General features: G+C 45.4%; 1 protein-coding gene across 3 annotated transcripts in view; it reads left to right on the top strand.

The window, feature by feature from the left end:
• EPHX1 (epoxide hydrolase 1) overlaps nucleotides 1-25,642 on the top strand; it is a 325,954-nt gene that overhangs the window by 277,793 nt on the left and 22,519 nt on the right. For all 3 annotated transcript variants that reach the window (XM_069608697.1, XM_069608698.1, XM_069608699.1), the window contains one exon: nucleotides 2,366-2,474. In XM_069608697.1, the coding sequence (XP_069464798.1) occupies nucleotides 2,366-2,474 (109 nt within the window). The remainder of the gene's footprint in view (nucleotides 1-2,365; nucleotides 2,475-25,642) is intronic.

Genomic DNA, 25,642 nt, shown 5'->3' with positions numbered 1-25,642 from the left:
TGCTATGGTAATTAATTGCAAGGCCTTTGTCATTTGTGTCCCGTTCTGTCTGGCCACGCTCTTTAGGACAGCCAGGCTGAGTCACCACAGCCTAACATTTTGGGGTGTGGAGGGGGGAGAGGGCTACAGCTCGATCAGCTCCATGGAGGGGCTTGGCTTCAAAGGTGTCAACCCTGGTTCACACCTTTGAACTGAAGCCCCTCGGTTTATTTGCTTTTTGCTCAGTGGAGTTGTTAACCTTTGAGCTGCTGCAATTGGCAACCCCTCTGTGGATGCTATAAATCATTAAATGAGCGTGAAAAAGATACATAAAGCTAATGTGTCTTTTTTGCGCTCATTTAATGATTTATAGCGGCCATAGCGGGAAAAGGCACATTTTGCGTTTTTTTTGCAAATCGCAAAATCGCCATAAGCTGGGTGGTCTGACCAATTAGTGGGTCTATGGGCACAGAGAGGCCCAAAACCTTATCCACCTTTTGGAAAACCCCATCCCAAAACAATTATTGAAATTTTCTACACAACCAAAACATATATTCAATATCTGTCAACGTATTGCGCAAGTCTGAGTCCCGATTTCCCCAACCGCATTGTGAGGCCAGAGGGTACTCGGAGGATGTATTAGGTTTGTATAAGGTGAAAGCAGAGTGAGAGTGAGAGACCTGCTCTTGGACAAGAGCAAAACCGTGGGCGGGCATGCATGGCAGCATTCAGAGGAGACAGAATTCCAGCAAAAGGGTACCTTAACTAATGACAAAGGCCTCCTACTCGTAGCTTATATTTAAAACGCAAGAATTCAAAGTCAAGCATGTTCGGACCATCAGGGACCTGTTAAATTCTCCAAATGGCAACATTATGCCATGAAGCCCACAATAATAGTGAAAAAGTAGAAGGAACTATGTGGTTGGCAAGAGTGAACCAGACAGAGGGATGCCTGCAGAACGGGGTGAAGCATGATGGCCCAATGAACATTGTGTTGACAAGAGTGAACCCGACGGAGGGATGTCCACGGTGGATGGTTTAAAAGACATTAAGACTTGTGAATGGAAAAGGAGAATTTCTTTTTGAATAAAAGCCATAGTGAACCCGATGGAGGGAGGCTAATATTCCAGAAGGGTCTGGGCCTGGAAGAGGGGATCCAAGGGTGAAAAGCCACCACCCAACGACTCGTGAATGCAGCAGGTGAAATCTTGTAAACAAAAGCCGTAGTGAACCTGACGGAGGGAGGCTAACATCCGAGAAGGGTCCGATCCCGGAAGAGGGGGACCCAGAGTTGAAAGCCATCACCCAAAGTAACGAAACAGATGAAATCTTGACTAAAAGCCGTAGTGAACCCAACAGCGGGTGACTATTTGAGCGGGGTCTGAGTACGGAAGGGTGGATCCAGGGGTGAAAAGCCATCACCCACCGTACATATAGAAAGGAACTTTTTATTTGTTATTTTGAACCCATCGGGTCCTCGGAGGCAAGATACTTTTGTGGAAAAGACTTAACCACTGCAGATCCTGATACCTAAGAATGGAACTGTAGTCTCGTGCTGGGAAAGCTCGAGAGTGTGCTACGATTTGGAGTCCTGCCTTGCCCCGTGCACAAAACATGGGGACGGGAGACCCGTGGCTATAACATCCTGACTTATCATTTTTGAACACTTTCTTTCTTGTGAATCCTATCCCACACTCTTTCTGCATTTAGTTGTAAGGATTGGCAAAAGTTTTTTTTTCTTTTTTAGTATAAACCCTTTTATTTGAAAAGACGCCACTAGGACTGCCTTATTATTATTTGATGGCCGTAGCTTGCTCCCATCTTAGATTTAGGTTTAGATTAGGCGTTTTTCAACCTCCCTATACAGTTTAATAAACACCCTTGAACTGTGATCACTAGTCTGTCTTTACTGTTGCCACCATGAGTTCCTTTTACTGGCAAATGTCCATTCAATGCCTACAGAAAAGAGCTGTTCTCAATGCTTGTTGATCATTTGTTCCCTTGTGCAATGTTTGATGTGTGCTTTTTCAAGATATTGTTTTATATACGATAAAACAAGAAATTAAAATGTGGACTACGAAGCACAGAATATGCTGTCAATTTCATTGCGATAATGCCAGGCAGAAGGCGGTATTCTCTCTAGACATTCGATATTGCCTTGTGCCAAGAAGCTGCACCATCATTGCCCTGCCCACACCCATATAATGTTGAACGCTGTGGCATGGTCATCCATTTTCAAATAGTGCGCTTTAGCATAGATTTATTTTATTGATTTTTATTTTTTATTTTTTCTATTTGCGACTATGTCCTAATGGGTCAATAAAACCATAGATCAGTCATCGGCTTCTGCTCTGGTACTGAAATGTTTGTCCCTGTTTTTCTCCAGGTTGTGGTCTGAATAACTCTCCCGTCGGTTTGGCTGCTTACATTTTGGAAAAATTCTCTACCTGGACTGACCCAGAGTTCCGTAATTTGGAGGATGGAGGCCTAGAGCGGTAGGTACACAATGCACCACATTGTAGCAAAGATAACTGTGACCACCACAACGGTTCTGGATGCAATACACGACTTTTATTATGTGCAAATTGTGTTCATGCATACCCATTGAGATCTTACAAGCCTGACGAGAGACTATTAGGTGGGTGAGCTAACCCAGCCCTGCCGCCCCCACACAAGATTTCTATAGATTATCTTCACAGACCAGTGTCACAGTGCACCGTATTTATTTAAACCTTCATACAGCACTGGCTGTACCTAATGGGTCTAGGAACAAAGTTCAATGGAAGGAAGTGTAAAATAAGTTCAGGATCAGAGGATCAGGGTAGACACAGGATGGCAGGGGATGCCTGGCTAGATTAGGTGGGGGAAAAGAGGTCAGTTTTGAGTATTTTATGGAAGGTGATGGAAGTATGTGTTCACGTGTATGTGCTCATGTGTGTTTGTTTCAGTCTCTGGGTGTCTTTTTTGGTGTGCAGGTAAGCCTGCAAATTAGAAATTGTAGGAAACTTATTTGGTGTTTGTGTGGGTGATGTGTTTCTGTTTATGAAGTTAGGATGGTGTTTTGAGGTGGAAGACATGACTATGATGCAAGGTCCTTTTCAGAACAATTACCTGGGATATGAGGAGCCAGTGGATCCAGAAAAGAGCTGGGGTTGGGTGTGTGTTTGCGTAAGTGAGACTTGCTATTGCGTTCTGTAGGGCTTGCAGGGGGAGAGGGTGTTGTTGGGCAGCCAAGTGAGGATTGTTTCCGTAGTCGAGCTTGAAGAGAACTAGTTCCTGGGCTGTGGTTCAGAAGTTGTCAAGGGGTAGGTTGTGTCTTATCTTGCATACGAGGTGTAGCTTTAAGTTACATGCTTTGGTGATGGCAATTGTGGTCTGTGATGGGCGTGGGATGATGGTGATGCCTAGGGACTTTACTGTTGCGTCTGCTAAGAGTTCGCTGATGGATTCAACATACAGGCTACACAGGAAGGGTTATAGGAATGATTGTTGTGGCTACCCTGTAACTGACTGGGGCGAGATGTGATTGATAGCGGGGAGCATGACGAAGTGTGTTCTGTCAGTGTAGAGGGAGGTAAACCAATCTAACGGTGCCTGAGAGTTTCATCCTGTGGGAAAGGAGGTTTACAAAGATGGTGCAGAAAGCTGTGGAGGTCAAGGAGGACTAAAGGGGATCCTTTGTCTGTGATGTGTATGTCATCCAGGATGTGAAATATTGCGGTCTTGCTGCCGTGGCAAGGGCAGAAACCTGATTGCAATCGGTTGAGGTGGTTGTTTGTGGAGATGTGCTATTGGAGGTGGCTTGTCAGAGTCCCATTATTCTGGCAGATTGTGCCATGATTGTGATGAGATGGGAGAGTGGATATGAGGGATGGTTTCTTACCTAGTTTGTGTGCGCAGGATAGTGCTTCTTGACAGACATGAGTTGATAATGTTTTTGCGTGTCCAGTCCATGATGCACACTACAGATAACAGAATTTCCAGGGAGGGGTGTTTTGAACAAAGCATCCAACCTATTCACAATCCTTTTACAAAGCAAAATAATGTAGGTTGGTCGCTTTAAAAATAAGTCACAGAGCAAATCCTGATGAGGGGCAGGAGAGAAAGGACTATGACATTTCAGGCTTTTGGGGTTGCAGATGCAGGTTAAAGAAGCAAGCAGCTCCAGAGGGAATCGCCTGCTTCTGCTCCATTCTGTAAAGTTAAAGCACTCCTGGGATTACAATCACATGATCAGGAGGAAGGCGAGCCAAGGTGGGTTTCATTTGAAATTAACCGAATTTAGAACTCTCTGGAAAGTGATAAAACACATACGGTCCCGGGGAAACTAGTAAACTAGCAAACCACTTTTGTTTGTGTGCCGGATCTTTGATTTCATGCTCTGAAGAAAGAGAGAAAGGGACTTTATCCAATTCAGAGTTCGTCTATTTAGCAAGTGCTTCTCACTCTTAACTTCACCTTATCTGGCTTTCCTGAAGCGTGATGTGCTATTGGGTGTGGATTGAAGCTATTGTAGCTTGTCGACATCTATGGCACTGTGTGTGATCATCTTTCTTTTATTTCGATCAGCAGTCTGGGGTGTTGCCTGCTCTTTTGCTATGCTCTCAAGGCATGTGCATTCCGGATTGATGGTGAGGAGGGCGTTGAACCATTGCTTGTGGTGGTGGCGATTGTGATATTTTTAAATTTAGGGGTCTATTTGGTCGAGTGCTTGGGTGATGGTGTTGCAATTTTTGAACACTAGGGGTGTGGTCATTGTGTGTGGGTGGGTGGGGGGGGGGAGTATGAGTTGTTTGCCAGCTGTGATTGTGATGCATTTGATCTTCTAGCTGGGTTGTGGGGGTGGTGGGCTGCCAGGCTGGGGATGGTTTGTGGGAGATTGAGAGTGAAAGAGGAAGGCAAAGTTGTCTGGCCATGATACCCAGTTTCGATCTAGCAAAGTAACAGAATTTGCACAAAATAATCAGGTTGGGGGTGGGGGGGGGGTTCCAGCCATGTGTGGAGCAGGTGATCAAGTAGTTTAGGGGGAAGGTCTGGTTACTTGTAGTGAAGTCGGGCCAATCAGAGTGGATGTTTGATTCCTTTATGTGGGGCAGTAAATTGGACAAATGAATGTGGGGTGTGGTAGTGATGGAAGAGGTCAATGAGGGCGCTTCATAGGAAGTGTGATGGGTGAGTGGGCCTGCTGAGTGTAAATAAGTCTTTAACAATGGCACCACCTGTTCCCTGTAGGCAGGCTCTTATGGTGAATGATGTAGTGTGGGGGCAGCATGTCGGGGGTGATGCGTGTGTAGAGGGGTTTCAGCCATGTCTTTATGAGCAGTACCATGTCATGGCTGTGGGAATGAGGCTGTGGATATTGTGCGTGTGCTGATGGAGAGTGGCAGTTGAGGAGATCACATGTATGTGGACAGTTGTCTCAGTAGAGCTGGATCGTAGCGTGCAGTGTGTGTGGTTGGGGATTGTGCTGTGCACTTTTTACTGTTCTTCTTTGCCTTGACCACTCTGCCCCATTATGCTCATGCCTGGGTACTGGGGACGTAGGCCCTGGAGTATGTTAGTAGTACCATCAGTTCTCTGTATCCCACTTCCTTTCACAGCAACTTGTCTGACCATTGTCTTATAGTCTCTGTATTATGCGCACCAGAACAATTGGCTTACTCACAAAAACTAGGCTTCGATTTACTGCTGAATGTACAGGTGGCTTGGATCCTCTGGTAGCAAAGGGTTGTTTTCCCATTTCACCTGGCAGATTAAGGCTGCTTAGACATTACGTATCTGTACAATAAAAGGCTATGGCTACTATGATAGTTTGCAAGGGGGGTGGGGAGAGCTGCCCATCTATGTTCACCCATTCTCCAGTACGCGCCATATAACTCTCTGTAAAGTCTATTCTTGCAAAGGCTTTGTGAAATGGCAAGTAAAACTTGGTGGCGTCAGTCGGGGTGATGCACAGTAAAAAAAGAAAAAGAAAAAAAAAGACCATTGCTACACTTCATCTGGGTGTAAACCCTGAACCGGGCATGGGCAGAAGCTCTGGTCATGCAAATGTCCACAGACGGAGGCCCACATTTTAGTTTAAATTATTCCAGACTTAACCTCTGAATAAGGTAATCATTGTATTGTATTTATTTATATAGCGTGCCAAGCCCTGGGGCATCTGGGCACATTTCTTACAGATACATGGGAAGAAAAAAAGTATTTACAGTTACATAGTATACATTTGCAGTTACATATCGCAGTATTTACATGTGACAATATTTTCATATGTCCTATGAAGGGTAATGTGTAGCATGTGATTGGAAATGCAGTCGTTATGGCAGGTGCACCGCATGCTTTGTGATGCTTAAAGCTTAAGTATAGGGAGCAGGTAAAGGGAGTCTGTTGATAGAAGAGGTGCTACTGGTGAAGAGGAAGCTAGGGCTGGGTACTGGTTTTTAGTCCACATCCATAATGAGCCAGGTTTTGACAGCATTTCTGAATTTGTGGAAGGAAGGTTCAGTTCTGAGGGTGTGGGGTAGAGTGTTCCAAGTTTTAGCTGCTAGACCAGGGAAACGTTGGCCTCCAGCCTTTTGGAGCTTAAACCTAGGGATGGTAAGGCAGTTGGCTTGTGAGAATCTGGATGGTCGATCAGAAGAGTTTAGTTTAAAATTGTCACAAAGGTAAATAGGAGCTAGGTTAAGGTAAGCGATAAGGTTTTAAATTACATTTTCTGATTGATTGAAAGCAAATGTGTGCTACGTCTTAACTCTGAGATGTGAAGTGATCTAGGAAAGTTAGTCACTGCTCTAAGCGTGTTCTGAAAAGTTTGTAGCTTTTTTTGGTTGTATTGGCTATTGCCTAGATAGAGGGCTTTGCAGTTGTTTAGTTTGGTTAAGACTAGTGCCCTAGCTAGGGTGATGCAGTTAATTGTGGTTAGGAATGGCCTGCAGGCGTTGATAAGCTTGCAGGTGTAGGCTGTTGTAGCATTGATTTGTCCTGATAAGGATAGAGCGGAATCAATGTAAATACCTAGTTTTTACATCCTTCGATACCTTGATGTTGCCGTCAATACTGAATGAGTTGAACTTTTTGTCTAGTCTGTTAAGTCTAACTTGGGTACCTACAAGGAATAACTCTGTTTTATTGTCGTTAAGGGAGTCCGTGTTTAGCCATCCAAGCTTGAATGATTAGGTAGATGTCATTTAAATGTTTGGAGTTGGTAACCTGTAATGGGATTCAGAATCTGGGTGTCGTCAGCATAATTGGTGTATGAGACACCCAAATGGTGTAAGACCTCGGATAGAGGCTTTGTAAATATATTATAAAGCATAGGGGAAACGCATGAGCCCTGGGGGACCCCACATTTGACCGGAGCAGGTATAGCAGAAGCCTTCAGAGCAAACACTCTGGTGGTTCTGTTGTTGAGGAATGACTGAGTCCAGGAGATGGCATCATCGGCCGCCGATGAAAGGTGGTTACAGAGAGTTTTGTGGTCTACCAGATCAAAGGCTGCTGAAAGATTAACAGGGGGGCCAGGTTGCTTTTGTCTTTTTATAGTTTCTATTTGTGTTGCTAGATCTAGCTGAGCTGTTTCCGTGCCATGCCTTGGTCGGAAGCCTGATTTGACGGAGCCCTAGTAGGTTTTTACTTTCCACCTGATGCTGAATCTGTAGGTAGCTCTGTCCAGCCTTTCCAGTTATATGTTCGAAAAAATAGTTTCTACATACAAAAGCTTCGAATACAAAGTTTGGAAAAAAAACATTTCAAATGCATTTTTTTTTTTTTAATGTTAAAGGGTTTAGTTTAGATTTGTACTATTTTGTACTATTCCTGCCAATTTCCGTCCTATCTCTCTGCTTCCTTTTCTGTCTAAATTTTTGGAATCCCTCATCACACCCCTTTTGTCGTCTTTTCTGGAATCTTCAAAAATGTTCAACCCGGCCCAGGCTGGTTTTAGGCCAGGGAGAGGTACGGAAAGTGTGCTTGTCTCTGTACAAGACGACATGTCCAGACTATTTGATGTGGGTGGAGTTGGGGTTTTGAAGCTCTGTCAGCCGCGTTCGACACATTTGACCACCTTATTCTCCTCTCACGCCTGGCACAGATCGGGATACCTGACTCTGTCCTTGCATGGTTTACCTCCTTTCTCTCAGACCGTACACCGACTCTTGCCATGCCCCCTTTTCTCTCTTCTTCCCGTTCCTTCACTTGTGGTGTCCCACAGGGATCCTCACTTTCCCCGATTTTGTTTAATATCTACATTTGGGCTTTGGTCTCCCTCATCCGTTCCCACGGACTCAACTGCTATTCTTATGCTGATGACACTCAAATCCTGATCCGTCTGGATCAGGGTCCGGTTGAGGTCTCAGCATGCCTTCATGACTGCCTAAAGGCAGTCTGTGTTTGGATGGACCAGAATTGGCTTAAGCTTAATGGCAGTAAGACGGAGGTAATGTTGGTGGGCTGTCCCCCCAATCCCTCACTGTGGACCTCCGCCTTCTGGCTTAACTCTCTAGGTCCTCTTATAGCCCAGTTAGCAAAGTGAAGAATCTGGGTGTTATTCTCTCTGCTTCTCTATGTCCAATCAGTTTACGGCTGTCAGCCAGTCTGCCCACCACCAGATCAGGATCCTCAAGAGGGTTCTACCCATGATACCCGAAGTCATCCATCCCTCCAGCCCCCCACCCCTCCTCGTGGTGGCTGCGTTAGTCCTTTTGCGGTTGGATTATTGCAACTCTCCTCTATATCTGTCGCAACCTATCGGTCTTATACAACAGCTTCAGCGCATGCAGAACCTGGCGCCAGGTTAGCCACCGGCTCTCCCTACGGCACCCACATCTCGCCGGTGCTCCGTCGACTCCATTGGCTCCCGGTGGCCCAGCATGTCCATTTTAAGTCGCAGTGTATTGTTCACCGGGCGATCCATGGCCAAGGAGCCAAGTTTTTGAAGTCCAAATTCTCCCGATACATCCCGGAACGTGACTTGCGCTCTTCCACTACTAACCCACTTAGTGTTCCAAGGTTTAACCAGGAAAGGATCAGTGGCAGAAACTTGGCTGCTAAACTTTGGAACAACCTTCCACTGTCACTCAAAATCACTTCTAACTATCTTGGTTACAGAAGAGCTCTGAATGCCATCCTATTCTAGTCCCCTGCTTTTTCCATTGGTTTACTCCTTTAGCAAGCAGCTTCCTCTCCAGCGCCATGATGCCCCTGGGCGACCGTGCGCTTTATAAGTTTAGGTAACATAACATAACGTATAGTAAAATACGTTCTTTAAAAAGAAAACTGGGGGCTAGGGTGGGGGAGACACCCCATAAAAAAATGCATTCGAAACATTTTTTCTCAATGCTTTTGTGTCTCAACTTTTGTATGTAGAAACTTTAACTGTCAAAAAAATCACTATAAACCTCTGTCCAGAATTAATGGGAGGAAAGCACTGTGGTGATTGGTCTATAATTAGTCGGGGTATTCGGGAGCAGGGTGGGTTACTTTAAAAGTGGCAGGACCCAGGCCTCCTTCAGTTTGGTGGGTAATGTATTAGTTGCAAAAGAGGCATTTATTAGTGAAGTTATAAAGTGTGAGATACTTTGCTGTCTCTGACAATTGTTGCTGGGCAGACATCGCCCAGGCCTCTGGATGGTTTTAAACTTAGAATTATTTACTCAACTTCCTTAGTGCCCAGAGGGGAGAATGTGAACACGTCTTGTTGCTCAGGTAAAGGTATTTGAGTTGCGGGTTGGAGTAAGTTAGTAGCAAGACTAGCTTTTTTAGTCTTAATTTTAGCTTGGAGGAGCTCAGTTTTGTCGGAAAGAGCTTTTTGGATATTATTGCACTATGTGAGGTCGTTGGTACAAGAAGTGGGCGGTGCAGTAGGATATTCTTACTCTGATTATGCTAAAGAGTTCTTTCATATTGGATTTGGCTTTAGTGATCCAGTCGTTGTAGGAATCACATTTTCTAGGAAGATGGCTGATTTGTAGATAGAGACTGTAGTAAAGTTATCTTTGTTGGATGTTGAGGGGAGGCTTTTCCAGATGGTTTCCACGGCTCTTTTGTTTTTGTGCAGGATTCTTGGGTGCGGGGTGAACCAAGTGTTCAGATGTGAAGGAGGTTTAGCTTTTCGCATTTTTGTGGTGAAATCTTATTGATCGCATTGAGTATGGTGGCATTATAGAGGTCTACAAGAGCGGGTGGGTCATCATTGAAGGTGGAGGGGTTGGTGAGTGGTTGGAGAAGTGGGAGTAGCTTATGAGCTGTTACGTTCTGCATGTTTCTAGCTAGTCTAGGAGGTGCCATCAGTTTGTCAGAGTTGGATTGGATACCATTTTGTATGGTGAAGAGAATATTGTGATGGTCAGTCCAGGCACATGGCTGGTTGGAGAGAATGTTAATGTCATAGTTGATATTTGTGATCCAGCCTTATAGTCTGCCTTTTTTTGTGGGTAGGTTGGAAGACCCTGTGTGAGAAGCCTAGACCAGCAATGTTGTTGGCGATGGCTAGTGCATTGGGATCTTTTGGGTCGTGAAGTCCTAAGTTAAAAGCTCCCAGGAGCATAACTTGCAAGCCTATCTTGGAGTTGGCTGTGAGGAGTAGGGTTATGAAGGCAAGCACACTGGCTCCCTGTCAGAGGATTGTATTCAAAACTCTTGCCCTCACCCACAAATGCCTCCACAAACTTGCCCCTCCCTACTTGACAAATGGAATCACCAGGCACACGGCCACCAGACGCCTAAGATCATGCTATGCCAACACGATTGTCACACCTATTACTCGTAAGGTCCGCGCTGGTGGCGCCAGCTTCCCCACCCGAGCAGCCACGCACTGGAACGCACTTCCACCTCACCTAAGACTGATTGAATCACACCTACCCTTTTGCAAGGCTATCAAAACTAGACTATTTGTCTAAACTGAATGTCAAACACGAATCTGTCAGCCACTTCCTGTGTATGTGCTTGCTACTGTGTAACCATGAGCCCACTGGGCACCCGCCTGTGATTTTAAGTTTGCTTAGCCTCTGTAACAGCGCCTTGATACCTTATGGGCTGCAAGTGCGCTTGATAAATGCAAATAAATAAAATAAAAATAAATAATGTCTTCCTCAAAGGAGGATAGAGGGCCAGGTGGTCTGTAAATCAGATGTACAGCTATTGTTCGTGTGGGTGACATAGGTAGCTTGATTCAGAGGAGTTCTCCAGATGGGAAGGTTTGGGTAGTGGCAAGTGTAAGGCTTAGGGAGGTTTTCACAATGAAGGCTATGCCACCGCCTTCCATAGATGTTCTGTCCTGCCTGATAATGGTGTACTCCTCTGGAATAGCTGCTGCGAGCAATGGCCCAGAGGTAGTGTGGAGCCAAGTCTGAGTAAAAACTTGGAAATCAAAGTCTTTAGTCGTTATGAGATTGTTGATGTCTAGCGCACGGGCGGTTAGTGATCTGGCATTGACGAGCCCCCCGGGAAGGGGTTTTGTCCTCCATAGCCACTTTGGTTAGTTGGGGGTTGTTTTGGTGGTTGAGCTGGCAAGTGTCTTGACCTGTTAGTTTAGGTTTGGTGTTGGTTTTATGAGCGTTTATAGTTAATAGTAGGCAGTTTTTGACAAATCTGTAGCCTAGTCTATGGTTTCGAGTTGCAGTCGGGCTTGGTTGGGTGTGGTTCTAGAGGCATAAAGTTTTATCCATTGGTCAAGGAGTTGGTAAGTTTTGCCAAGTTGAGGTAGAAAAGTTGTAGGCTTGACGCTATCCGATGGGGGCAGTTTAGTGGCCATGGATAAGGAGAGACTAGGTCTCTTTGGTGTAGTTTGGGAATTCCAATGCGGGTATTTAGAGTTTATGGATACAGTAGTGCCAAGGGCAGGATCAGCCATGTTGCAGAAGATATATGCTGCCAGGCTGATTAGTGCACTCCTAATAGCTAGATTGGTGCATGACTAGGGTATGGATGAAAGAGCAGATTAATGGCTCCATGATTTTAGGGTAAGCGCAGGTGGCATGGGCGCAGCAATGCTAAAGGCTATGTCTGATGAGAGGACACCAGAAGGTTGTGTTAAGTAGCATGAGGGCAATAGAAGCAGCAATAAGCATACAGTGTACTGAACAAAAGAGGTGAACAAGACTTTAGACGGTCTGGTTACAGTAGAACGTGCCACCCATTTACCACTGAAAACAAATAATTGTAACATTAGCAGAAGCATAAATGGGAGCGAGGAGCTGGCCACTGGTCGGTGAGGAAGGACATAAGTACAGTGAGTGGCAATCCACAGTAATCAAACATGCGTTACTTGTTATGTGACAAGTTGTGAATGAGTACATGTGTAGTGTAACAGTACCTAGCTGTTAACACTGTAGCATCACAAGAGCACAGTGCAGGTACAGCAATATATTTGAGTTGCAGTGTTATGAGTCACGGTACAGTATTTAATGTAGACGCCAGGTAATTAAGCAATGGACGGTGAGAGCGTGACTGATAGACAAGCAAGATCAGGTGAGATAAATGCTCTGCATCAGTTCCGGGACAAAGAGTACATCATAATGAGTTTGCAGGTGTAGCATACACTGGGCAATATACCATGAAGTCGTGGATTTGTTTGGAAGATAGCAGCGGGTATCGTCGACACGCACAGTAGTAGAGGGGTTTGGTGGAGGGCGACAATCGGGTGCTTACCATGAGTGTGGCATAATACCTTTGTGGGAAATGCTGTCGGGTTTCTTTAGGGAGGTCGCTTTTCCCTGGTGTTTGACCTGAGGTAGTTCGATGCAAGATGTAGGGGGTCTGGCCAGGCGCACAGCATCTTGGTCAGGCTCAGTCAGGTGCCTTAGAGAGTAGAGTGCCTTGGGGGAGTGCCGGCATCGCCTGCCGGCGCGCTCCGATTTGGTATAAAATACAGTGCAATAGCCAATGGGCTAGTTGGAAGGCTTCCATGTGCAAGGATAGAATCACAGGGCAGCGGTGGCCCTCTCAGAATGGTTTAACTCTCGTGGTTAAATCAGTGAAACAGTGATGTTCAGCAGTTGCAGATGCTCCGGTGTAATTATGCACAAAGTAAAACGAACCTTGCAAAACGTATTTCGGAGCTACGGGCTCGACGAAAATCCTTGCGAAAATAATATTGGCGGGCATACAATCAGAAGGTATAAACCCACTGGCTTACCTCAAACACCAGGCTTGGCCCAGGTGTGTTAAGGGCACTGCTCCTCTGCAGCGCCAGTGTGGCACAAGCTCCTGCTCATTGGAAGGCAGTCTCCCTTTTTCAGTGGCTCACAACCTGGATCACACCCAATTGTGGTACCCAGAAAGAATGGTGGGGCTGAAGATGATTCCTTAAGAAATAGCATTCTGAAGTGCTACATGGGCATCACAAGCATCGAACACCATATCAACATCCACATCATACTCCTTGCAAAAGTAATGAATCAAAGTACCCACTGGAAGCCTATGAGATGTTTGACGGTGCAAAATGCGGCACCCCATAATTTGTGCTGGTTGATCATCAGGCTACTAGTGCAAAATCTAGATCATGGACAGCCCAAGTGGTCTTGGACTATTGGAAGGGTGGCCTTAAGAGAAAATAACAGGACATACCACTGATTGGTTATGATGGAAAGGGGAGAACTCATTTTTAAGGTGTAGCAGTTTATCGTCATCAGATGAGTGAGTGTAAGTTCAGCAGCGGGGACACGTTTTTCCGGCTAATCAGTTTGTCAGCTTTTAAATGGGGGGTGGGGGAGCAATCTGCTCTAATAGATCTTGAGTTTCAGTGTAGGAACCATAGCAGAAATAGGAAGCATTTTATTAAGGGTTACCTTGTCTGTGTAGAGTAAATATTGAAAGTTTTAACTCCCAAGGATTCAAATGGAACATTACCTTGCGCAATGAATGGCAAACCTTTCGTGTTCAGCAAAATTCGTATTTTCAGTCGAAGAACACTTCTAGCATCTCTAACCATACTTTGATCATCAAACGTCTTGAGGTGCCGCTGCATGCGGACGGTCCTCAGACCTCTGTCTCCAGCTGAAATGGGGCATTGCTTCGGAAGGATCCAGCTCTGGGTGAAATAAAACTGAAGACCAAGAATTTGGAAGGGGCATTTTGGCGTGTTTTAAGGAGGACTTGCTGGAAATGCACATGAACATTGATAGCAGAATGTTTATGAGAATTAAAAAGGCATAGCGTTCTCACTCATGGATAGGGGTTACAGGTGTAATGGGAATAAGGACTTTGTAGGTGGTATTAAAAGATGCAATATGGTGACTTTCCGAAAGAAGATTGGTTGTGGAGGGAAAGAAGTTTAGTTTATTTATAGACCAAAGTTTCAAAATCTAGCAAAGGAGACCATTGCAATCAACTAGAACATCTTTCCGTGAACTGAAAGTCTGGTCTTACTGTGCCATCCTGCATAAATCGTGAAGCCGTTGGAGGAGGGAAGACCAGTTCTTCTTGATCCTTCAGTGCTGCTTCAACTGAATCCTGGGTCATTGGCGGCTGGTGCTCCTGAGAGAATTGAAAGAAAACATCTGGGAAAGGAGGTTAGGAGTGTCTGATTCATCTTACTTGTTTTATCCTGGTGTGTCGTGTTGCTCTTCCCCATGACAAGTGCATGGTGGGCACACCACTTCTGTTTTCTTTTACCTCAGGACCCAAAATAGTTTAAAGTCAACATTTCAAGCAAGATGGCCACTTTAGTGGACCGCACTGTCTTCTCACGAACACTAGAGGTGCTGATGTGCTATGTGACCACTCTTTAAAAAGAGTTGTGATTTCTCCTTGGATCAGTGTCCTAGTCCGTATTCGCACACCTCTGCATCTCTAGTGGAAATCCAAGGCTTGACATACAGACCTCTCCAGAATCCAATTCCCACACAGCGTTGGAGCAGATGCAAAGGGATGAGCCCCTCCCATTAACGTGAGATTGTACAGGCCACTCCCCCTTCGTGTACTCCCTCATTTCACAGGTGAAAACCAAGTGAGGTGGGAATTTGGGCTACAGAATTTGTTTTCCGTTGCAAATGCTGGATGTCAATGCATGTACATTAGAGGAGTCAGGCCTAGCGTCATCAAATACATTTCCCCAAATACTACAATTGTTGTTGATTCAATATTGCAATATAATTTTTTGGGTACCCCAAGAACCAGACAACCATGACAGACAAAAATATCTCCAAAGAATAAAGCAAGACAACAAAGTTCCCTCGCTCAGGCCTACAAAATCAAAAACGCTTTCCTCCTTTGCAAGAGTGATATAAATATGTATTCCTATTCCCACATAAGGATATAGATATAGCCTTTCGGCATAACGCCATTGATTTATACAAATTAGAGCGAGTTTCTCTTCCTATCCTTTATACCTTCTATCACTGACTATTGATAACATCCGACAGCGGTAAAGACAACCGTCAAACTCCCATCAGCAGATCCGTCCGGCCTTGTTGGGCCGTTTCGGCCTACACAGTAGGGAGAGGGGTGGAGGACATTTAAGAATGTATTTACCCCTTTTCATACATTATTCTCGCCTAGCTGCCATTTCATTACATTATAGATAGAACCCCTTTCAAGTTATGCCCTAAGTGCAACAGAAAATTCCCTTGGGTCGTCAAGCACTTGGTGTGCCACCTTTGTCTCCCTCAGGGTCACATCGAAGGGACCTGTCGAGCCTGTAAGCTCTTTAAACCCAAGACGTTAAAGGACTGTTTAACCAACCGCTGGGCCCACCACACCATGCAGGCCGAGGCCACCATGGACGTGGAAGGGACTTAGAGCGACGGCAGCAACACTGCGTTTTCCAAAGGCGATGGCAATACGTCAGTTTCCCAAGCACAAGCCCCCGTGCCCAACAGACAGGCGGGGACGACTGCCGGCGGCATCGGCACTCACACAGCCCCGTACACTAATCTCACACCCAAGAACCTAGACTCGACACGTTCGTCCATCAAAGGCCCACGCACAACGTCTAGAGAGAGGTCCACAGCACTGTCCTGGTCACTTGAGGTCCCGATTGCCACACGACGGGCCCAGACTATCAAAAAGACAGCACAGACGTTGTGACTAAATCCATTCCCGAGCGTCGCTCGTCAGTAGACGAGACTTCGGATCATTTCACAGCCGAACTTTGACGTTCTTCGTCGAAAACGGCAAAACGCCCTTTACAGGCGGGATTAGCCCATTTGATTAAACATGTCCCAGAGAGCCTAATAAATGGAAAGGAGTCCAAGAACAAGTCATCTAAGATCCCACATAGGGAAAGGTCCCATAATGAAAGGTCCCCACACGGGGAAAGGGATTCACATATACAGGATTCCTTGTCTACAGCTCTGAAGAAAAAGGGCCAGCCTTCACCCCAAGTCCCAGTCAGTCCTCAGGATCAGGGATTTCCATGAAAACAAACAATGCCCAGACTTTGCGTCCAAGTTCCCCCAACCAGGCTCCAAGGGGAACACCTTATGGATGAACTGGTCAGGGAGATTTGCTTAACCGTGCGCCCTCAACCACACTCCATGAACTTGGCAGCATGGCTCCTAAAGTCCTAGAGTTGGGACATCTTAACCTACCACAGAGGTGTATGGATAGAGGTGTATGGATATGCTGAAGGATGCACGAAAGCCTAACACTGGACAGTTATTGACAAGTGGAGGAGATTTGTAATTTGATGCCAGTCTAAACGAATTAACCACATAGAATGTACCCCATCCCACATTCTAACTTGCATGCTCCACTTGCTTGACTCAGGGTTAGTATTCAGCTCTTTGAAGGGCCACCTGGCGGCTTTGTCAGTCTAAACCACCTCCCACAATGAGGTTTCATGGTAGAAGGTGCCGGTCATCAAGGCATTCATGGGGGGATAAAGAGACTTCACCCTCCGATTTCAAACCAGCCGCCAGGATGGGATCTCAATGTAGTATTCGCTGAGCTCATGGGACCCCCTTTCGAGCCGATGCACAAGCCCAGTTTTAAATGCCTGACTTAGAAGATTGCCTTCTTAGTGGCTATTACTTCCTTAAGAAGTTAGTGAATTGCAAGAATTGTCGGTGCAGGATCCTTTCTTTCTCATACACAAGGACAAACTGGTTTTATATACTCATCCTAGGTCCTCTCCTAAGTTCATCTCTAAATTTCATGTGAACTAGTGCATTGAGCTTCCGGCTTTCTTCCAGAACCCAAAAAGCTCAGCTGAGGTAAAACTCCACACGCTAGATGTAAGGAGGGTGATCCTTTACTATGTAAACCAGACCAGACAGCTAAGGAAAACAGACCAACTGTTTGTCTCCGTAGCCCCAAGTAGAGAAGGGGATTGCATTTCCAAGAATGCCATCTCCAGATGGATAGTCTGGTGCATAAAATTGTTCTACTCCCTGTCACACAAACTGCCTTTCACGCTAAGAACTCACTCCATAAGGAGCACAGGAGCTACGCTGGCATTTATTGCAAATGTCCTCTTAGACAGCATTTGCAAAGCGGCTACATAGAGATCAGTACACACGTTCACTCAGCACAACTGCATTGAGAGACATTCCAAGACAGATACACAGGTGGGACAAGCGGTTCTAAGACATCTGTTTGGCCATGAACCTTCTCAGAACCCACCACCTTCTCCTAACGCTACTTGCTAATCTATGCACAGCATGTAATCTAACCAGATTCCACAAGCCTCGGAAGGGATACCTTACTCACCGTAATCGTATTTCTGATGCTTGTATCTGCTTAGATTCACATGCACTCACCCTTCCTCCCCTCCTGGAGTCGAAGGTGCATAGTCTTTTTAGCTTTATCACTTATCTGCTTTATTACATCTGTACTCGCGCTACACTTCATTCTACCTCGTGTCAGAAACAAAACAATCTGAGGGACCTCGACGCATGAAGGACCATGGGTACAGTGGATGTTACACTAGGGATAGTATTACTGACACGCCCAGTCGACGTCCCTTTTTCGAGTTTCGAAAACAAATAATGTAATACTCTGCGGCTACCACTAGATGTCTGCCTATGCATATCATGTGAATCTAAGCAGATGCATCAGAAATAAGATTACGATAATTATTTTTTTAAGAATGAAGGCACACACATGGCTGTCTTTGTGTTGACTCGCCCCATTACATCATTTGATTGTAATGCAATTTAACAAGTCTTCAGCCAAACTCCAGTTCTTTTGTAAGGAGCTTTCATACGTGAAATAGCATGTATGCCCTAAAAACCTGCCAAATAAATGAAGGGAAATGAGACGGACTGGAAGGTGGTGATTATTTACAGAAAGGATAAGTACTTTGAACGAATAGTGCCTTTCACGTTAATGGCATTGTACGTTTACTGACTCATTAGCCCAGATCGTACACACAGCAACCACCATACTGGCCAATTGCAATCAGAAGCATGAGACACTGTACATAAACACAGGTGCTTGCCTCTTCTGAAATAGCTGCTGAGGATTGACCTTGATGGCTGTGGGAATTAACGCATGACTACACGATTGGAGAATTTTGGGAAAGAGGAAGTCAAGGACATAATACTTGGCAAGCATCATCAAGTAGGATCTCACATGGTGGTATAAAACCAAAAGTGGACAACAATACCCCACCAAAAACTTTATGCAACACTGTGCACAGGCCACAAAGACTGGTAAAGTTTTCCAAAATCGGTCACTACAAGTAAATAATCACTCTAACTTGTGAACATGTTGAGCATGCTGGATGGATGATGAGTGGTCCCAAGCTCAACATCACCCAGTGTGCACACTCACTATCGCATTTCAGCTAACAAACCCCACAACATTCACCCTCTTACCCCCAAAAGTATTTCAATGCTCAGATCGAAAAACCAAGGATGAAGTGCCAAAGCCTTAGGGCAGGTCCCTCGGCGTACCCCTTATATCCATTTGAACTCTCAATCTATTGTTTAGAGCCTATGCTGATGACCTGCGCCTCAGAAACTGGTAAAGCCATCTGCTTAGACAAGTAATCGGCTGTGAACTGCAAACATGCCACGCAGCACCAACTATCTCCAGAAGTGTGACCAAACCCTTCTGAGGGCAGAATTCCTAGCAGTAACTGATTTTGCCTGCCTTGGTGTAATTGCCTCTCACTGTTGGCTAGGAGTCGAATCTCCACCAAACTGTCTCTTTTAACCCTACTTTTATTGGGACAAAGTGCTCTGAAGTTGCGGCGAAGGGACACGTTTTGTACTATATAAAATGAAAAGAAGTAAAACCTACAGTATCAAATCCAACAGTCCTGCTATGGCATTTGCCAGGCACTCCTATCCTTGTCGCCCTATTTGACACCTTATGACCAGGGATCAGCACCATATGTTCTGATATGCCCAAGCACCACATTATGACGGGTATTTCTTTCAAATACCAGACATTGCCCTGTTATCCCCAAGTACTAACAGCAATGGCTGGGTTTCTTCAATCCGGTACACCACTGCCACTTGCATGGTTTCCAGACAAGATCGAAAACATGTCTGGGGTTGCTTGTGTTTCTGTGCACAGGGGACCTAGCATAGAAGTTCGGGCATAGCTGCTCCCATCGGTGGCATTACCTGACTCATTTCCACATAGCTCGATGCCTTTGGCAATGGCGCAGACAGACCAAAAACAGTGGTGTGGAATGTTGCCCAGAACAGTGCCAGTGGTTCACATTTATTTAAAAAAAACTTCCACCCAACACTTTTGTTTCCAGACGCTCTGGCACATGTGTTGGGTTTAGGTTATTGGGGAGGAAGGGAAATTGAAAATTAACTTTGCTTTTGTGTTGCCTGCAGGTCGGAAGGGCCCTTCTCTGCATGCAGGTATGTTTATAGGTGTTCTGTCCTGAGAGCATAGAGGCATTTGTGTCCAGAGGGTAGCTGTAGTGAATGTTGATAACTGGAGCTGCAGGTACGCTTATAGAGAAGTCCCTTAAGTTACAGCTTTACATAGTATAACATTGCATGTAAACATCAGTACATGTAGGTAGGGCCCACAAGTGCCCGCCACCCAGGTAGCTCTGGCCAACGGTCACTTGTGGAACATCAAGGGTAAGGAACATTCTACATACATGCAGTGACACACACCAACCACACGCCCACTGTGTTTGGGTTCCTTGGCTGGGCTTGTGGTATGTACGTTGTTTGTAGGAGTGTAGGGTAAACTTATTTGGAGTTTGATGGGAGGTGTATTAAATTGTCTTTGCATGCGTGTGTCTTTGTCTGCCTACAGTGTTTTGAGTGTGGCAGTGTGAAGTGTTGGTGGAGTTAGTAGCATATAGCATCAATAGCTGGGGAAACAAGGGTGCAGTCACAGTAGCTCAGAATGCAGTGGGACAACTGGGGTTATGTAGTACATAGTGAGAATTGCAGTGGGCTAGCCTGGGCCATGCAGGGCTATTTCTGGGGACCATGCAGGGAAGAAGTCACATTATAGTGTGCATTACGCTGTACTGTAATGGAGCAAACCCAAGATTTCTGGTTACTAAGCTGTATGGTCATTGTTCGAGTATAGACCATTGACCAGTGTGCAGACCAGTGGGTAATTGCTGGTTTGGTGCCTTGGCTAGATAGTTGTGTTGAAAAGCTAGTTTTTAAAAAATGTTTTCCTGAACAGAAGATAATCCTGAATTGTGCTAATTTCCTTGGGCACGTGGTTCCAGAGTGTTGCTGGGATGTTAGAGAGAGCCAATCCGCTGGAGGTCTTTCTGGTGTAGCATGTTGTTTTGCAGTATATCATTGCTGGATCAATGCATTCTCCTCCATTGGTATGGATGGAATTTGGCTTGGATAAATTTTGACCTATAGCCATAAAGGCCTAAAAGGGTCATGCAGAGTGTTTTGAAATGGATTGCCATTCAAAGTCCGGTTCTCGCACCATTGTAATCAGAATGGTCCAATGACTGTCTTTGCGCAACTGAACATGTTTAGTACAATGGCTTGACTCCAATTTTATACATGGTTATCCCACGACTCCTCTATCATGTTCGCTCGTTACCTCTACTTTATAAATGCTTTATCGATGCAATTATTTGTGTTCCTGTACTCGTTTTCCTTCATTTTGTTTTAGCACCCTTGAGTTGGTTCTTTTTGCCATGCACATAGTTAGGATCTATGCCAATAAGTGAGAATGAGAGGTTGGGTGTTGGCATTTGACATGGCGTTCCTTAGAATTGTCTTTCTGTTACGGTACTGAAAATCATTGGAGCTTGCTGTTAACAAGATTTTTGGAACTAGTATAACATGGCAGAACATGTAAAATGTCTTTAAGATAATTCTGTGAGGTGTGTGTGTGTTGCACATCACAAAGTTGGATTCCATTGGTTATCACTGTGCCCTGCATCCTTCCGGGGTCAATTCATGGAGTGTCATCAAATTTGGTAATACTTACTCATTGTTACAGCACTTAGAAATGGGAGTGGAGCTCAGTCAGCAAGTATGACAGGGAAAAATATATGTACAAAAAGACAATTGTGTATTCCTCTCAGAGGTGTACCTGACCCAGCAAAGTCCCATGTTTGTTGACCATTATTTTGCCACACCGTCACCTATGAGCCTTACTAAACGGTCACTTGTTAGTTAAGACTAATTACTAACTACATTAAGCGACCACCAAGCAGGCATATATGAATTAACATTTATATTGCAGTGGGCAAAAACCAGGTTATCAAGCTATTAGATTTATGTTAAATGTATCCTGTTTAATGCAATGATATGTGCACTTGAGAGCAGAGGACGGGAGCTAATAGATCCCACATGGAAGGGGTGGATTTCACTGCCTACCAAGAACAGTAGATGGAGCAAGATTTCCAAACTCCTATCCGCCAAAGGCCCAAGTGGCATAATGGTGCCTTTGCAGAATATTTCTGTTTCAAAAGCCACCATTTGAAAGCACTAAGACATGGGTGCCCGGTTGAGAAAGCAAACCAACCGGGGACAGTGATTGATCTGGTCAAGGGCCACACCCAGAGATATTTTATCTGGGGAAGTTGATACCGCTCGAGGTAGAAGTACGTTCTTTGAAGCAAGGGTCAACATTACAGAGATGAATGCTCTGACATACAGGTGGCACCAAAACACGGGGCAATCCAGGAAGAGCCACGGCATAGTCTTCATTTCCCACTTGTATATCAATACAGAAAAGACGTAGTGCGTTCCAGCTGGGAGGGTATTGAAGTGTCAGATAAGGCGTCACTCCCCCTTCTCTGAAGTGATCAGAGACTGGAGGCAACCCAAGCAGCATCCACTGATCAGCTAGCTCCTGTTCCCAAGCTCCCACTATCACAGTATTCTTTGATGTTTGTGAATGGGCCCAAAATGCACTTTTGCAACACACATTTGTATTCTTTTCTTTCTCCCTTTCTAGATTTTCTTCCCCTTTTCTTTACCTGTTTTTTCATTCCTTTCTATTTTTTATCTTGGTTCTGATTTGAGTGACCTGTAATATATGGATTTAGCTGAAAGGTTTTGTATAGTCTGCTGTAAGGAAGGCATGGTATCATCAAGTAGTAGACACAGCAATGGATACAAGTTTCGAAAACCTTTATTTGGTATTTTGGTTGGGTTGGTAGAATTCCTAATTGGCCCTAACTCTAGAATGGGAGTAGTCTCTACCATTAAACAAATCAGTCTAGGCAAAATAAAAAGGATAGATGGCACAGTTCTATCAGTCTTGCACATTTTGGCTAACTGGTACAATTCAACAGTTCAGGCTTAGGCTTCAAGCTTCTGGTAGTTCAATCACTTGTCCAGCATTGGATCTTTTATGTATTCACATGCTGTGAATATCTTCCGTCGTCAGGCTGGGATAACCTTGGTAGCTATGGAAAACTTCAACAGTGCACCAAAAAGACGTCTACTATAGATAGACCCGCCCTTGCGGCTTCCCTTCAGATTTCAACCGTCTCCAAACTGTTGAGATCACCTCATGTTTTCTCTTGAGAAAATTGCTCTTTGTGTTTTACACGTGCCTTCGCTGTTCTGTGTATTTTCAGGCCCATCATGACATCAGTGGGCCCGAAGAAATTGTTATTTCGGCTGTCTATGAAGGGGATGGGCATGTGGATTGCCTGTATCCCAATAATTCTGTGAACAACTGAGATTTGTCAAGGATTCTCACAGAAAACGCTGAAGGACCGCAACCGGCAGTTGATTTGCTGGTTGAACGAGGGTACTGTAACACATCCTCAAAGAAGAGGTTTGCTCCGGTATGGAGTCTCAATGTGGTACACTCAGCTCTCATGAAGCTGCCATTTGAACCTATGTCGACGGTGAAGTTCCTCAAGTGTAAAGTTGCTTTTCTGGTGGCTATTACTTCTGCCCGGAGGATTTCTGAACTTCAGGCTCTGGCCATCGACCCACCGTATCTGTGATTCATGAGGGACAAGGTTCTCCTGTCTACTAAACCTCACTTTAAGGAAGTTCCACCAGAGTTTCACAATAACTCTATGATAGCCGTGCCGACTTTTTTTGCTAAGGCTACCATTCCTGCGGGAAAAGCGCTGCATTCCTTGGACGTCAAGAGGGCGTTGACGTTTTGTTCTCGACCAAACTCAGGTCTTCCGGACGTCGAGGCAGCTATTGGTGGTTTTTGGCCCCTCCCAACAGAGGGCAATCTATTTCCAAACACAAGGACTTTCCGGTTGGGTCTCCTCTACGATTCCCTTCTGCCACGGGAAAGCTGGCAAGCCTTTGCGGGCCACTCCTAAGGCCCATTCTACAAGATCCACGGTGTCCTCAGCGGTGCTGTGGGTGGGTATACCGCTCAGTGAAATTTGCCAAGCTGCATCTTGGCCGGTGCCGCATACCTTCACCAGACGCTGTCTGGGGCAACATGTGGAAGATGTGCAGGTGGGACGTGCAGTCCTCCAATGCATGTTCCAATAAGGTAAGCCCTGCCGCTTCCGGGGTTTTGGTTTGTTCTAATAGTGTTAGTTTATCATTACTGATAATGGATGGTTTAAATATGGTTGATTGTGAAGGCCTGGGAGCATGGGGTTTTGTATGCCTGTCACCACCAGGTTATCATACTGCTATGTAATCTATTCACAGCATGTGAATCCATGAAAGATCCAATGCTGGAGAAGGGAGTAGTTTCTTACCTGTAACTCCATTTCTCCAGTGTTGGTATCTTTCATGGATTCACATGCTGTGAATATTCCCCGTCAGGCGGGGAATATTCATAGCATGTGAATCCATGATGGATCCAATGCTGGAGAAGGGAGTAGTTTCTTACCTGTAACTCCATTTCTCCAGCGTTGGTATCTTTCAACTTTTTTTTGGGATCGGTGTTACTTTCTTGCCTTTGGATCTTGTTCAATTTATAACGTTTCAGAGACTTTCTAATGTGTGATTTCGCTTCGCAGGACCACTCTGTTACTTTGTATCCATTCCTTTTACAATTCAGCAATTGTCCTTTCCATTATGTGTTTGATCGGCACACGCGCAACCTTCAACTTTTTAGTTAGTCTTTCACCCAACCAAACCAGGCTTTTGTTGCCTTTGATAACTCACTAGTCTTGGTAATTTGTCTTCTTTCATCAACGCTCTTCATGCAGCAGTCAAGGCTGTTACTAATGCCTCCTCTGCACCTCCCCAACTCCGCCGTTCACCCGGGAGGGTCACAGGCTGCTTGCCAGCACCTTTTTTAAGGTTTATTTCTTCTGCTCACTCAGCTTCAGTCTTGAAACGCTTGCTGCTTCCCAAAAGTGTGGAATTTTTCGCTTGACTCTCTTGATCTCTGCAACAGCAGATCAGCCCCTTGGCCTTCCATCACCTGGTTTGCATAAGCCATGAAAGAGCTGTTCCTTCTCGTTCCCAGCCTCGCTCAGTGTGCCTGTGCGTGCCACCTTTTATCCTGCCGGGGAGTGTTAACAAGTGGCAGGTGTGTATAGTTAGGATTACGTGCCGAACTCTGCCTAGCCTCATTACAGTGAAAGCGCCATTGCAAGTCAGTGAAGGTAAACTTTCTGGCTGTATTCCTCATCTTCCTCGGCTCAGTAGTGTTGTCAATGTAAAGTGGGGAGGAATTATGGGAGCTGTAGTTTCCCATACAATAAGAAGTGAAAGGGGTTAGATGGGTTGTGGAAAAAGGGAGATACCATGTCTCACCATTGGGTGCTTCTCCCCTACTCCCCAAGGACCTCCTACAAAGGTGATCCTCCCTCGTTTGTCCACACCCAGGGTCGGGATCCAAAAGTAATGGCCTTTCCCTGGACCCCAGAGTACAGGATCCCTGGGGACTAGGTTGTGAAACACCCTCTGGTTTTTCACACCGCACAAAGTGGACTAATGCCTGCACGTGCGCTGAAGCTCTACATCATTCACTGTGGAGTCTATTCTGTTCAGGACAGCAGTGACAACTCCTTTCGGGAGGATAGCTCGGGGGCAATGTGCTCGCCTTGGAAGCAAAACAACATGGAGCAACACAGGTTCAATTCCCTGGGTCCGCGCTTAAAAATCTCTGGCTATTAAGCGCGTTATAAATAACCTATCATATCAAATGGGGTGGGGGAAACGTGATGTATGGAAAGGCTTCAACTCTTCCAACCCACTATCTTGGCCCAGCCTCCAAGCTGAGTGCATAAACTGCCATGTCTGGGCAAGTACAGTGACTCGCTGAGAGCCCGGAAGATATCCCTGAACTCAAACTTTCATTGCTAGAGCCAGCGAGTGTGGGCAAAAGATGACCCACTAGTAGGTTCACTGCTGGAGAGATTCTAGAGGAAAAG

This window comes from Ambystoma mexicanum, chromosome 4q (assembly GCF_040938575.1).
Source record: "Ambystoma mexicanum isolate Mex_15411 chromosome 4q, UKY_AmexF1_1, whole genome shotgun sequence".
Taxonomy (NCBI): Eukaryota; Metazoa; Chordata; class Amphibia; order Caudata; family Ambystomatidae; genus Ambystoma; species Ambystoma mexicanum.
This window is presented reverse-complemented; position numbering and strand designations above follow the sequence as displayed.